At 41.5% G+C, this 13,684-nt stretch overlaps 3 protein-coding genes across 3 annotated transcripts; 1 reads left to right on the top strand and 2 right to left on the bottom strand.

Moving 5' to 3' along the window:
- Positions 1-164: 164 nt before the first annotated feature.
- On the bottom strand, positions 165-4,508 carry adnpa (activity-dependent neuroprotector homeobox a). Its single transcript, XM_069678291.1, has 4 exons — positions 4,174-4,508; positions 3,485-3,594; positions 3,182-3,274; positions 165-3,083 (listed from the first exon to the last, which is right to left on the bottom strand). The coding sequence occupies exons 2-4, from the start codon at positions 3,590-3,592 to the stop codon at positions 744-746; spliced, it is 2,541 nt and encodes an 846-aa protein (XP_069534392.1). The 5' UTR covers positions 3,593-3,594; positions 4,174-4,508; the 3' UTR covers positions 165-743.
- Positions 4,509-4,692: 184 nt separating this feature from the next.
- On the bottom strand, positions 4,693-7,462 carry LOC138606312 (DEP domain-containing mTOR-interacting protein). Its single transcript, XM_069678779.1, has 9 exons — positions 7,365-7,462; positions 7,092-7,270; positions 6,836-6,959; positions 6,400-6,578; positions 5,984-6,196; positions 5,761-5,898; positions 5,563-5,633; positions 5,085-5,189; positions 4,693-5,002 (listed from the first exon to the last, which is right to left on the bottom strand). Exons 1-9 carry the CDS (start codon positions 7,445-7,447, stop codon positions 4,877-4,879), a joined length of 1,218 nt encoding a protein of 405 aa, XP_069534880.1. The 5' UTR covers positions 7,448-7,462; the 3' UTR covers positions 4,693-4,876.
- A 2,263-nt stretch (positions 7,463-9,725) lies between these two features.
- mafbb (v-maf avian musculoaponeurotic fibrosarcoma oncogene homolog Bb) lies at positions 9,726-11,535 on the top strand. Its single transcript, XM_069678145.1, has one exon. It carries the CDS (start codon positions 9,979-9,981, stop codon positions 10,963-10,965), a length of 987 nt encoding a protein of 328 aa, XP_069534246.1. The 5' UTR covers positions 9,726-9,978; the 3' UTR covers positions 10,966-11,535.
- Positions 11,536-13,684: the final 2,149 nt, after the last annotated feature.

Below are 13,684 nucleotides of genomic sequence, written 5' to 3'. Positions count from 1 at the left end.
AGTTGATGTAATAATAAATAACATTTTAAGTAATCTTGCTTGCAAACTTTTGATACAATGTTGAACGTCTAACTGCAACCTATAACAAGTTATCCAACTAAAAGGGAAACTAATATAAATAAAGAATAAAAATAAATTAAATACATAAATCTTGTTGACACTGGACAGCGATCACATAAACAAGTCTTCCTAAGAATTAAACCTTGATCATATGCTCCACATAATTTTTAAGAAATGACTGTTTCACAACAACTGGAACATAAACCAATTGTCAGACTTGGTGGTTGGAGTACTAAAAAAAACTTGATGATTTTCTTAAACAAACATATTTATTAAAACGTGTACATAAGCAATAAGCATATCCTACACTTCCTAGATGTGAAATAACATGATACAGTTCTTTTTCACAGTTGAGAAAAACAACCATGGGAGTTGGCATAAACATTTCAGAAATCTTGTGATAGTTAGAGGTGAATAAGACAGTTGAAAGCCTAACAAAGAACAATGGCAAAACTATATACAATATTACTTACATTTCATATTTATGCACTAAAATGTAACTTTTTTTCCTTCTTTTTAACACTTTAAACAAGTTCAACATCTGGAATTGAAGTATTTTAGTGATCCATGCCTTTAGACCAAATAGATGTGATTTCAAACTGTTTTCTTCGGCTGAATTTATACACTTCCTTTAAAACTGAACTGTTTCACAACCAAGGCACACTGCCAGTCAGTTAAGGACACTAACAGAAAGTCATCCAAGCATTTGATTTCCCATCTTGCAAAGAGCTCTCCTTCTCTCTAGAGGGATCGTCCTTGTTCACAGGTTCTGTCTCTTCTGTCAGGTCTTCTGGCTCCTGGGAATTTACATTCTTAAGTTGATTATTGTCATCCTGTCCATTCTCAGAAGGTTTATCTTCTGTTTCTGGTTCACTGTCCGAATCTATGGAAATGGTCTCTGTGCATGTACTGAGTTTTAAGGTACAGTTAAGTGTCTCACACTGCTTGTTTTGGTCTGTGTTTGGAATACCAGACTTTAGGCCTCCAGATCTCACAACTGAAGTGCCATCAAACTTGCTCTCCTCAAAAATCAAGTCATGCTTTACCTTTTTGACAGCGTGCATGTCAAAGCCAAGCAGCACAGACAATTTTTTGGTCTCACATAGTCTCTCACACATCTTTTGCTTTGTTGCAAAGTGATTAGAAATATCAGACTTCCACAACCACAGACTTGCAGACAGCTTCTCCTCTTCCTGAGCTGAAAGGTATGGTCTCTGGTTAAAGTAGGCCGTCAGGAAATCTTTCCTAGCCTCATAGGTTTTGTGCTCGTAGCTTCTAGGATCCAGAGCAAGACCATCAGATTCGGGCAGATTTCCGACACTTGTGGAGGAAATCTTTGACTCTTTGCTCAGTTTTAACCTCTTCGGGTTGGATGTAGCCTGTGCTGGTGGCTGCCTCTTTATGAAACCAGCCCCTGATGAGTTGAGAGTCAAAGCGGACTTGAAGCCTTGGCTTGCCTGGGTCCTACCAACAGCCCTGCACTGCACAAGATGCAGTGTGATCGTGGAAGCCACCATGTTACTGGTGTACACGCCTAAGCAATGAATGCACTTGTATGTCATCTTCTTTTCAACAGGATGCATTGTTTGGAGCACTTGGTGTCGCTCCCTCAGGTGCATGGCCAAAGCATCAGAGATGGGACCTTTGAGGATGGTGAAACACAGCGGACACAGAGTTTTCCCAACCTCACTTTTGTGAGGCAGGGAAGGGAAACTTGTAGCAGCAACTGGTTCATTCTTCTGAATCATTTTTGGAGCACTGACTTTGACCAGAGGTGGAACACTGCTCTGAGCAGGTGCAGGTTGATCTTGACCATTGATGGATTCTTTCATGTTGAAAGTGAGAACAACCAGCTGTACATTACTGGACTTGTCTTGTTTAATGGTGAGATCAAAAGTTAGAGGTGACGCACCAGGGGGTCCAACAAAGTCTTCGGGATGCGTCTGGGCCACATGCTCCATGATTTTCTCAACATTGTGAAAAGCAGCATGGCATTGTGGACAGGTAAGCCCATGGATTAGCATGTGGTTTAGTAGTGTATCACTAGGCAGATAGCGGTTGCAGAGCAAGCATTTGCTTGTAAAGTTGTGGATTTTCATGATGTACTTGGCAAGTGCCCAAACTTTCTTTGCCTTGTGTGCATTCTCAAAATGAGCACTGTAGAGGTTTTCAGGAAAGAGCTCATTGCAAACTGTGCATATCTTCCACTTCTGTGTCTGTGCTGTGTTCACACCAGCAGAATTATTTTCAGCCACAGCGCTGTTGCCAGGATGTTTGACACGCACCTTACTGGCTGTGATGGTCGGTGGATTGTTAATGACAGGGGCCACAGGCTTTAAATAGCCAATTACTGGTTGTGCTATTGGGCCCTGTGCTACTGTGCCCCTGCTAATGATTAGAGGGGTCTTCTGAGACACGACTGGAAAGGATTGAGTCCTGGAGACTATTATATTAGCATGTCCAATCATGGTGGTTACTTGAGCCCCGATCCGTTCATGATACTCTATAACATGTTGTACTAGAGCCTCGTAGCTACGAGTAGAAAACTGGCAACGTTTACAAAGGATGTTGTTGCCATTGACAGAATTAGAACCATTTCTGACAGACGATTCAGAAACCATACCTAGATATGGTGACACAATATGTTGAAAATGTTCCCTGTAGATGTGCCTTCTGACAACATTGTAGAGAGTGTCCCGGAACGTGCATTTTTTGCAAAAGTACATTGCTTTCTCCACGCCATCTCCCTGTCTAGCTTTCTCAAGACATGCTTTGTCCTTCTTTGCCAGTACAGTTCCCTGAACAGTCCCATAACTCTGCCGTACTGAACTGGGTATGTGGAATATTTTAACATGAGTCTCCAAAGTTCTCTTGCTTGCAGTGAATGTGCAGTATGGACAATTGAGCAGTATTTTACTATCAAAGATTTTCCTGTGTACATTGCGGAAGTGATTTTTGTAGCCTGAGTAGTATTTGGAAGAAAATGGGCACTCTGTGCAGCAAAATGGCTTTGATCGGTATTCCTAAAAGACATAAGGGGAAAAAGTCTTTAGATAAAGACAATTTTGGTGTTCAGAGGAATAATGTTTGTAAATGACTTGGATACAGATAGAAGATTTACCTGTGTTTTAGAGGATGATGGGTCCCACGCACAGATATCAAGGCAAAGACTGCCTTTTACAAATTGTTCATTTGGGCAAAACTCTTTGAATTCCTGTTGAATTGAGGAGATAAAGATAATAATTATCATATGGAGTACGCATGAGTTAACATACATGCATACGCCAGCATACAATATGTTGTATTTTACATTTCTCATGCTTTTATAATTTCATAACTTTTATTCCAAATTAGGTCTTTAAGACAGAAAGTAAATGCCCACACAAAATATGTTTTCAAAATGAAGGACAACCATTAAACTCACCTCTGCTGCCTCTTTGCAGTACTCCAGTCCAATGTCCTCAAGTGCTTTTTTCACTTGTTTCCTAGCTCTTCTGATCCTAGTAAGGTTATTCACCGGAAGCTGATACATGTCTACAAAACAACAAACAGAGAATACAAATATAATTAGTTTGAGGAAGGCTAAATATTAACCATAGTCACAGAAAGCAAATTACTCAAAATTACGTTTTAGATTAAAATTTTGAAAATTACAGATGAAAAATCTCCACAATAATAAGAGACTGACTCCATGAGCATACGGTACGCCCTTTCAATGCTGCTGTCCATTCAATAAATAATTACGAACATATTAACTTAACAGGACATCTACGTACAATACTTAAGTGGCCCAATAGCGTTACTATTTCATCGGACATGCTTCAAGTTAGCCTTTATTACTGATTGGGCGCTAGTTTTAACAGAAACACTGAAACACAGAGCAGGTCTGTGACCTCTTTTTCCACTGTGACCAGTAACTGTGGGGAATCAGAGTTTTACAGTACATGTTGTTAGCGTTGTAGACTAGCCGTACTGTAGACAACATTAGCTTTGTTGCCCGCTCTTGTCTGCTCGGTCACCTAGCATAGCTACTCAAAGCTAACGTTGTCTTGCCGGTAATCGCTAATTATTCCCCATTTTCACTGACAATATCAATTGATGCGTTTCACTCACCTTATGATACGTCTGGTGACAAACTTTACTCTCGTCGAGTCACAACATTAATGGCTAACAGAGGAGTTAGCCCACTGGTCTTGCGGTGGTGTCACGGTGGTGTTTGCTCTCATCAAAGCCGGTGCTGATGCTCAGCTAGCTAACTAAGCTAGCTCGTTAGCTGTAACATCTGCTTTGATGCCGCAGCACCAAACAGGAGAATCTAAAGGCAATGCAGGGTGGTGCACATCTCATGAGAACACTATACTCCTACAATGATGACAGCCAGGATCAGCTACTGTCCTCAGAGCAGTTCTTGGACCGGTGGTCGGGCCAGCCTCTTAGCTAACGCTATCTTTACCAAGTGAGCCAACTCTGAATTCAAAATGGCGACTAAACGGCGGAAGTCGTAGCAGGGTGCGGAGCGAGAGCTGGACGGCCTAAAGTTAGTATTCTTTGTGTTGTAATTAATTCAATAATTTGTTTTCATCTATAAAAAGTGAACATTTACTGTACAGGAAAAAAAACAGATACATCCTTTCATAGTTTATTTACTCTTGCTGCAACCAAGATACAATTTTCATGTATTTAGTTTCCAAGTACATGAACTAACTCTTTTATTAATACATTAATGTTAATATTAGCCAATCTTATAAAACAAAAACAACAATTTAGTCTTAGCAAATGTGTCTAAAACAAGAGCTAGACTCAAAGAAAGTTATTCTCATTCCAGTGGTTCCATCACCTCCAGGACTACAGTGCGAGTTCCTGTCATCACCAGCCTTGTGACCGTCCTGTAGTCCAGGTAGATAACACACTGTCCATTCACCTGGCACACAAATTGCTGCACCTATAGAAAAATAATATCAGGTACATAGGCTTTTATTTTTGTAAAAGGTAAAAGTGCATAGTGTAGCATATATATATCTAACCTTAACTCCAGCAGCTGCTGCAGGGCTTCCAGGGTCAACAGCCTGCACATAACAAGGAGCCATGCCTCTGACAACAAAGCCCCAGCCCAGGGCATCACCTATAACCTGTAATAACAGGAAGCTGAGAAATGACACATTCTGTTGACATTATAGTAATTTTTCCCTTGTGACATATAGTTTCTTTGGTCTACAGGGGCAAAAAATCTCTCCAAGAATGTGTTGAGTCTTGTTTCTGAAGTGAACTATGAAGGGGTCTAAGTATGTTTATTTTTTTTATGGACAACAGATGAGGATTCTTTCATGTTTATATAAGATAAGGCTTGATTATGAAATATTTTATTCCATAGTGGCATCACAGATAAATGCTTTCATCACCACTATGTAAGTTCAGGCTATATTGAATTAATGAGCTTAAATCCTAGGTATTATATATATTTTGGTCTTAAATAAACCATGGTTAACTCATTACCTAACTCACCGTCAACACTCTCTTGATGAAGGGTGCACCAGGTGCCAGTAACTCTTCACATGTAAAATTCCTTCGAAGTACTACCAAAGTAAACAAAGATTTCAACATTCACCTTCAAGTTTTGGACAATGACACACAAGCAAGCTTCAATAAATATGTGTTGTCTTTTAAAACATTTTAAAACATGAATATTAATATCACCCTTGCCTGATTTAGGATTGCACCTCACCACCGAAGTTGAGGACAGCTGGACAAGCGGTGGAAATCCAGCTGTGTGACGCTGAAGGGAGTTCAAGCTGCCTCGACGCCCACTGGTAACCTGTTTCAGGTCTTTACCTGACCCCACTGTGATTACATTAGTAGGAAAATAATTATGCTGTAATTAGCAGTTTCAACAAAGTGTAAAGAAATGGTAGTGTTACTCTTTTACCAGACTGAAAAGCACTGTTGATTTCCTGAGGTTGGCTTTTACGCAGAACAAATGGACTATCAGGGTGGTTGTCCTCTGGTGTTGACACCACAACACCTTCATCACTGTCTTGTTCATTTTCATTTAACAGCTCAGATAGGCGTCGACGGCGACGGAAATTGATGCAGAACTGATAGAGCAACCCACTGTCAAAGAAATCATGCTTCTTGGCCACTAGTGGTGAAAGTGGTAGATAGAGAGAGCACAAAACAAAAGTCAAACATGTTTCAGATTTAATTGGATTTTTCACAAAGAGTTGATGAGTGTATTTGTTTTAGATTGCAAAAATCCCAGCTGGCCTCCCACTGCTAGCAGTTGCTGACAGTCGGCTCATCTCTGGTGTCACACATCAAAGGGCAATTGAGGTCTCCCCTCACCATGCTGAATGATGCCATGCTCCTGCAATGCCCGGCACAGCTCTATTCCCCGACGCCGGCTCTCTGCCTCTCCGTTCTGAAGGAGCCAGTCAATTAACTGGCATCCAGGAAAGGAGCGCTGATATGCAACACCATGCTCCTCTCTAAGCTGCAGAATGGAGTTCTTGTCCCCGATGAGACTGAGGACACAGACATGAACGCACAAATATCTTTTCGGAACATGCAAATTACCTTCAACTGCCTTGCAACAGACAAAGTTACCAAAATATCCTATGTACCTGACAGGAGATGACTGTGTTGCTGTGTGTGACATTTAAAGCCCAGCCTATTAATCATATTGGTATGTGTGATCATGACTGTTATTGAGAACAGTTTAAGGCTAGCTGCTTCAACTGGAGTAAGAGACACATAGCCCAAAACAAACAGCAGCTCTTACTGGTCATACAATCTTTGTCCCCGCATGAAGATCTTCACCTCTGTATTGAAGGGAAATGTGCCGTCATCCTTGCGAAAACGATACAGCAGTTTGGCATCCTTGAAGACTGGCCTTTTATCACAGACTTAAAAAGACCAAAGTTTAAAGTGAGTTTTGAAATCAGTGAGTCTTAATTATCTTAATTTAGGTACAATCATTTAACTGAAGTTCCTTCAATATCTCGGTACAGAAACTGGTGCTGTTGTTTCCTTCTTACCGTGGTGAACAATGTCATGATCCATGAGGTGCTGCATGAGGCCCACAGAGGTCACTCGATCAGGAGCTTCCTTATGGCTCACCAGCCAGTCTATCAGCTCCTGTGCCACAAAGCAGTTAGGATATGTGCGCAGGTGGTAGCGTCGGTCCTTGATCAGTTTTCCATCATGAAGCCTTAACCTTGAAATTAAGCTCAATTTAGCCACAATCCTTAAAATGTAGCTGCATGTCTGACCTTGAATCTTGAATATTTCCCTTCTATCTCTCTTCGTACCTGAGTTGTTCTCCAGCAATCATGACTTCGGCTTTATGCTGTCTCGCGATGGCTTTTCTCCTGATGCTACTTGTTCGCTCCATGTTTGTTATCTGTGGACCAGAAAGTAAGTGAGGAACTCTTAATTTTGGCTCACTGTGTTTACAAAATAGCCCCTGAACCACACAGAACCCCATTGCCATGTGGGAAAGATGTTGTGTATACAGACAGAAGAGACAAAGACTTGGTACATTTCTGTCTGGAAGCAGCGGACAGAAGCCTGTCTTATTCTTTCTTAAGCGCTGAAGCTATCACTCCTTTTCTAGCTATCTATTTTATCAGCAAACAGGGCAAGTTTGACTTGTCCCCAGTTGTCACTTTTTTTTTTTGAGAAAAACAAATAATTGTTGATATTCACATGACAACCCTTTGCTAATTGCCGTCATGGCTCTAATCAGTCAGTTAATGGATGTTGTGATGCAGTCTCTGACTTCTGACTGCTTTTGAAAGGTTTGTTGCAGAAGTCTGCATTAAGGGTAACACTTTCTAAGCATTTTAAATACATTTTCAAAATTTGCAGCACAAAATGGACAAAACAACTTATTTATTTGAAGAATTATTTATCTATTTATTTTTATTTTTTGTGTTGTCTGCGGCTGTAACTGCCTCCCAGAAGTCACACAGTCATGCATCACACATTTAACTCTGGTTGAGTTTGAATAATCTCATTGTGAAGGTCATCATAAGTGTGTCTGGCAACAGAAAACCAGAAAAACATGCTTGTGATATTTTCTATTATATGTGGTTTCTGCATCAGTCTCCGAATCAATAGCAACATGTTTTTTTTAAAGTGAGCTTTGAGATGTGAAAGCATCCAGCCTCTCAGGCAGCATCTAAATCCTGACAACTTAATTGGCAGACCTAAGCACTTAGTATGTTTAGCCCCAACCTTAACCGTGAGCTGCCTGATTGGTAGAGTTTGTTGTTGGGTTGGCACATAGAATAAATATCAATTAAATATCCAAATGTTGTAATGGTCTCAGATACTAATTGAGAGAAGCTTTTGTGTCTAGGAGGTGTTGATACTAAAATGATTCTCATTGGTTGTATTGGTGTGTAGAAATTCCTACACAATTATTTTAAAGGTGTTCATGTGCCTCAATGTTCATATGACCAGTGTTGACGTGCACTTAGGCTGTTAGCATCATGTCATTAGCATAAGTTATAACATATAATGTGGCCCTGCCCAGCTGGCATAAATCCTAACATGTGTCCCTGAGCTGTCCTTGCTCAGTCACGCTGTCTCCTCTTTTCCTTTATTCCCAGAAACTAAAACTGACTGAAACAATGCATCGCTGTTCTCAGACAGTATTTTCTATTGGTTTTGGCTTGAGTCCTCTATCTTGTCAGCGAAGCTTTCACTATCTTTGGTGTAAGCACTGCCTGAGAGGGTCACCTCAGGGCAGGAACATCGCTTAACCCCCTGACATCCTGTGCAGTTGTGTCGCCCTCTGGACACCACTGGAGTCGACAGCCCTGAAACAGACAACAGATTCTGAAACATGCCAGAGGTTCTTATTCTGTCAGAGATGTTGCTGAGCTGTTGTCAGGGGGCTCATGAATCCTGGAGGGAACCTGTTGAAATCTTCAGGCACTTCTCCAGGTGTTTGGACGTAGCGTCTGTCCACTGTAAAATCCTCAGTGCACTGGACACAGAAATACAACATAGAGGGAATATTTCAATGAAGTACAGACTGATGGCCACTAGATGTCAGTATTCTCCTGCTCACTAACTAAGGAACACAGCAACAACCAAACTGTCAAATGAATTGTCCTGCAGCCTCCTTTTTATTGTTAAAATGAACTTTGGTGTCCTTAAAAGATGTTTAAATCACTGCAAATTCAGACATAGATATAAGACAACAACAACAATCAAATTGTAGTATAATTCTGTCAATTTGAAAAACAAACATGATCCCATATTTTTTAAGAATTTACTTTAAAAATTATAAAATTATGCCTATGGACAAGTGTTTGTGTCCATAGGTATTTGACCAGGCCTTAAACAAAGTAATAAGTCTAAGCAGCCCTATGGGATTTAAAGTGTAAATGTAAAACAGATAGTAATTCTATAATAATTAAAATAAGATATTGCAGAAGATAATGTTGTGTCCGCTTTTACAATTTATAGGTTTTGGTCAAATGATCATCACGAACAGCTCGTGAGCACAGGATAGACCCGTAGCAGCTTTTATGCAAATCTTCCTCCTCAGCGTGTTTTCATTGGAGAGGAGCGTGGAGGTGTAGTCTGGAAGGCGTGACATCATGCCAATGCAGCTTTATGAAGAAAGTGCGCTCCTCCTGAACAGGCAGAGAGGTGCGTTCACTCTTCTTGGCATCGGTGGACATTCATTGTGCGGCTGCTGAAGCCAAACAGGCTGCGCGGAACAGAATCACCAGCTCGCACACAGTTTGATCAGGTGGGAGGCTTTCACGCACGCATGTCTTTTTTTTCTGAGCTGAAATCAAAGTTTGGAATTACTACTGTTTTTCAAAAGTAAGCGCGCTTAGACTGACTGTATGAACTAGCGTTGGACATTCAGAGCTCGTACAAGAGACCGGCGTGCCACCTGAAATGACCGCTGAGTCGCATTCACATTTGGGACTGCAGAAAACTAACATGGATTTTGTGAGCGACTTCGACTTGATGAAGTTCGGCGTCAAAAAGGAGGCGATGCAGGGGCTAGAGCGCTCCTTCATCGGGCCGTGCAGCCAGCTCCAGAGACCAGACTCTGTTTCCTCTACCCCTGCCAGCACACCTTGCAACTCAATGCCCTCATCACCAAACCTGAATCCCAACGAGCAAAGAAATAACCCCGGGGGCGACCAGTTCTGGATAGCAAACAACGGGGGTTACCCTCAGCAGATGTACCCTCAAGCTTTTGGTCTGACACCCGAGGACGCTATGGAGGCCTTAATCGGCGCCACAGCGCAGCAGGGGCACCCATCTGCGCCCCACGGTCACCATCCGCCACCTTTTCCAGCTGAATACGATGGGTACGGACACCTGAGCGAACCTGTCCAGCACTACCCGGGGCTCCCGGGTCACCCCGACATGCAAGGCATCCCCAGCAGTCACTGCCAAGACCCCTTTCTCAAAGATGACATGGGAAGTGCGTCCCCTCAGTCGCCGGAGGCCCAGCAGGTCCTCGGTGCGCACCACCATCTCCAGCAGCATCACAGCCGCCACGACAGGCGATCCAACGCCGAGAACAGCTTCTCAGACGACCAGCTGGTGTCCATGTCCGTCAGGGAGCTCAACCGGCACCTCAGAGGCCTCACCAAGGACGAAGTGATGCGTCTGAAGCAGAAGCGCCGGACCCTGAAAAACAGAGGTTACGCACAGTCCTGCCGATACAAGCGCGTGCAGCAGAAGCACATCTTGGAGCACGAAAAGACCAGCCTGGTGTCACAGGTCGAGCAGCTGAAACATGAACTGAACAGACTGGTCCGGGAGAGAGATGCATACAAACTCAAATGTGAGAAACTGTCCGGTGCAAACTGTTACCACGAAACTGGGTCCACCAGTGACAATCCTTCCTCCCCCGAGTATTTAATGTGAGTTTTTCATTTCCTGCGGACTGATGCTTTTTCCTCAGTGAGGCATTATGTTGCCAGCTCTTTAACAAGCTGTCTGGTGGATTCAGCAAGTTTTAATTAATGTTGGACAAAAGGATATCACTCAAATTATTGTAATATGCAACTAGGCAACAAGTTATGAATGGAAAATGACAAAGAAGCATGCATGCAGGACATGTATGATATGTTTTTATTATACGCAGGCATATCTGTACTTTGTTTGAAAGGAGATACTTGAAATCAGAGATTATTCCCTTTTTATTCATATACAACTTTAATCCCTTTGCTTCAGTTACTGCTCATCTTCATTTTGGTGATTTTGCTTTGCTTACTTTTTGTAGCTCAAATTATATTTTGTGTTCATGCTTCTTTAAAATTGAAAAACACACTGAAAAGAATGATGCTAAAATGTTATTTGTATTATTTTTATGAAGCTGATTCTGCTGGACAGATGTGTTCCTCATTTGCTTTTCTTTCTAAGATAATATATAATGATGCAAATTGTTTTTCTTCTATGTTTTTCATTTACTATGGATCAATAAACCCATTGACTTTTTAAAATGGTGTCTTATCTGCTGTTGGAATTCTAATCTGGCAAAAAATAACAACTTTATAGTAATACAGTTAAACATTAACCTAAGATAATGACATAATTGTCTTTGTTCCATCTCGATAAACTTATGAGAGTTCCTCCAATATTTAAAAATTCTACTAAATTCTTATACTCACATTTATAAAAAGGACATGATTTGAAGTCTTAGAATAAATATATATTGTATATAAATCTGAAATACATTTATGTGCAGCATAGATGCAAAAACTACAAGCACAGAATACATGGTCTCCACTCTAAATTTGTACTCTTGAAGTGTACACTTACCCAAACAAACATAAAAATACACATACATTCACAGGGTCAGTGTCATGTGACTTTATTATCATGTTATAATATTTTGTCAGACGGCCAAAGGAAGGAGCGTAGAAACAGTCGCAGTGTGTGTGTTGGTTTGGTGATGAATGAAAGGACGAGTGGCTTTCTCTCCTTCCCTGACCTTTGACCTTCATGGAGTGCTGCTTCCTGTGGGACCCCTGCATGTAAAGCACAGGGGGCTTGCTGGTAGAGGCTGTGGGGCACAGATAAAATTGAGTGGAAATCAGGCTTCCCCTCTGCTCTCTTCCTCAGACAAACAGATCACCTCTGCATTCATTAACAGAGGAAGAGAGAAACAACAGCCTCGGCACGCTGCTCCGAGCTCCTCTGGCCGGCTCGGGGGAAATTTTTTCACTTGATATGTGTGTGTTTTTTTTTCTTTCCTGCCCTGTTACATTTTGAAATCCTCTAGCAAATTTCCTGAACACAGATCATCTTCAGTTCAGGACAACAATAACATTTGGATGACCGTAATAGTTCCAAGGCCAATGTGATACTATGAGATAAGTGGTCACATTGTACATTGAGTTTATAACCTCTGTGACAGCCTGTGAGCTGAAACTCTTAAAGGGGTTTTCACTCTGTCAGAGGAGACTTTCTCACTGTTCCCTCTGTGTGAGAGTTCAGCTGGGCAGGTGGCTCTGTTAATGACACCTCCCTTTAGCCTGGAAACCAGGTTCTCTTTTCATGTGTGACCCCCGGCAGGTTTGACCTCACCCCTCTGTTGAGGGAAAGCAGCTCTAAAATCACACCACAGGTGCAAAAGCACTTTCCTTCTGAGAACAGGACTAATCCCTGAAGGTCGGCTTGCTGCACTGGGAGAACATGACGCAGATGAGTGTGTTTGTGAACTTCAAGGATGTAGCAGAAAATAACCAGATGGTTCTGGCCGTGAATAATGCTCCCCTATATTTTAATGTTATTGGAAAGGGCTCATTAATCAGTGGCTCCTATATACGCCATAAGACTTTGTGTACAGACAGAGTTTAATTTCAAATGAGGTTAGCAGTGTACTTGCAAATATACTTATTAACAAATAACCTACTAATATGACTGCTGTGCTGAAAATAAAACTCACCCTCCATTATTATTTTTTATTAAATTAATTCAGTATACATTCTTCTTCATTTATTGTCTCATTAAATATAATTGTAATTAATTGTACATGTAATAATTGTACATGTCTTGATGTTATTTGTAAATTAATCAAGTGAAATTTAAGATTGTGCAAAATTATATTGATATATTGATTATATTTATTTAAATATATAATTTTACATTAAACCACCCTAAGTTAAAGTGTGTATTTGCACATTATTGGATAAATTGCAAGGCAAGGTATGCATGCATGTGTATACTTCCATATATCCATTGCACACACTGACGTATTTCGGTGGGTGCGGTCTTTAAAACAGAACATTTCTTTGTTCAGTGTCGTACGTTTGCGCACTTGCATACATCACATGTGGATTTCTAAGCAACAGCAGAATAATACAGTAGTAGAAGAAGAAGTGTTTGCGAGGAGAGCGGTTTGTGGTACTGTGTGACAGTGTGCAGGGTGCCATTGTAGAAACGATTAGCCAGCTATTTTCCCTCGCATGTGATAGGCTGGTGGGCCTGATGTGGGAGCCTCACACTCCCCCCCCCTCCTCCGCCTCCTCACCGCCACCAACACCCCCAGCCCACAGCGCCTGAGGCTGGCTACTGAGTCAGCAGGAGGGAAAGGTGTCTGCACGGCTGTGGCATCAGAACAAGAGAGAGAGCAAAATAG

This window comes from Semicossyphus pulcher, unplaced genomic scaffold (genome assembly GCF_022749685.1).
Source record: "Semicossyphus pulcher isolate SPU_LCO1_2020_fin unplaced genomic scaffold, fSemPul1.0.p SCAF_3, whole genome shotgun sequence".
In the NCBI taxonomy this organism is placed as follows: Eukaryota; Metazoa; Chordata; class Actinopteri; order Labriformes; family Labridae; genus Semicossyphus; species Semicossyphus pulcher.
The sequence above is the reverse complement of the archived record's forward strand: the minus strand, read 5'-3'. Positions and strand labels throughout refer to the sequence as shown.

Bases quoted from the DNA above. Each gene is read 5' to 3' on its own strand.
- adnpa (XM_069678291.1), bottom strand. From the start codon at position 3,592: ATGTATCAGCTTCCGGTGAATAACCTTACTAGGATCAGAAGAGCTAGG. The intron at 3,275-3,484 runs GTGAGTTTAATG...TCAATTCAACAG, and splicing joins ACTGCAAAGAGGCAGCAGAG to GAATTCAAAGAGTTTTGCCC. The intron at 3,084-3,181 runs GTAAATCTTCTA...TATGTCTTTTAG, and splicing joins CATCATCCTCTAAAACACAG to GAATACCGATCAAAGCCATT.
- LOC138606312 (XM_069678779.1), bottom strand. From the start codon at position 7,447: ATGGAGCGAACAAGTAGCATCAGGAGAAAAGCCATCGCGAGACAGCAT. The intron at 5,899-5,983 runs GTAAAAGAGTAA...ATGTAATCACAG, and splicing joins CAACAGTGCTTTTCAGTCTG to TGGGGTCAGGTAAAGACCTG. The intron at 5,003-5,084 runs GTTAGATATATA...ATTTTTCTATAG, and splicing joins CAGCAGCTGCTGGAGTTAAG to GTGCAGCAATTTGTGTGCCA.
- mafbb (XM_069678145.1), top strand. From the start codon at position 9,979: ATGACCGCTGAGTCGCATTCACATTTGGGACTGCAGAAAACTAACATG.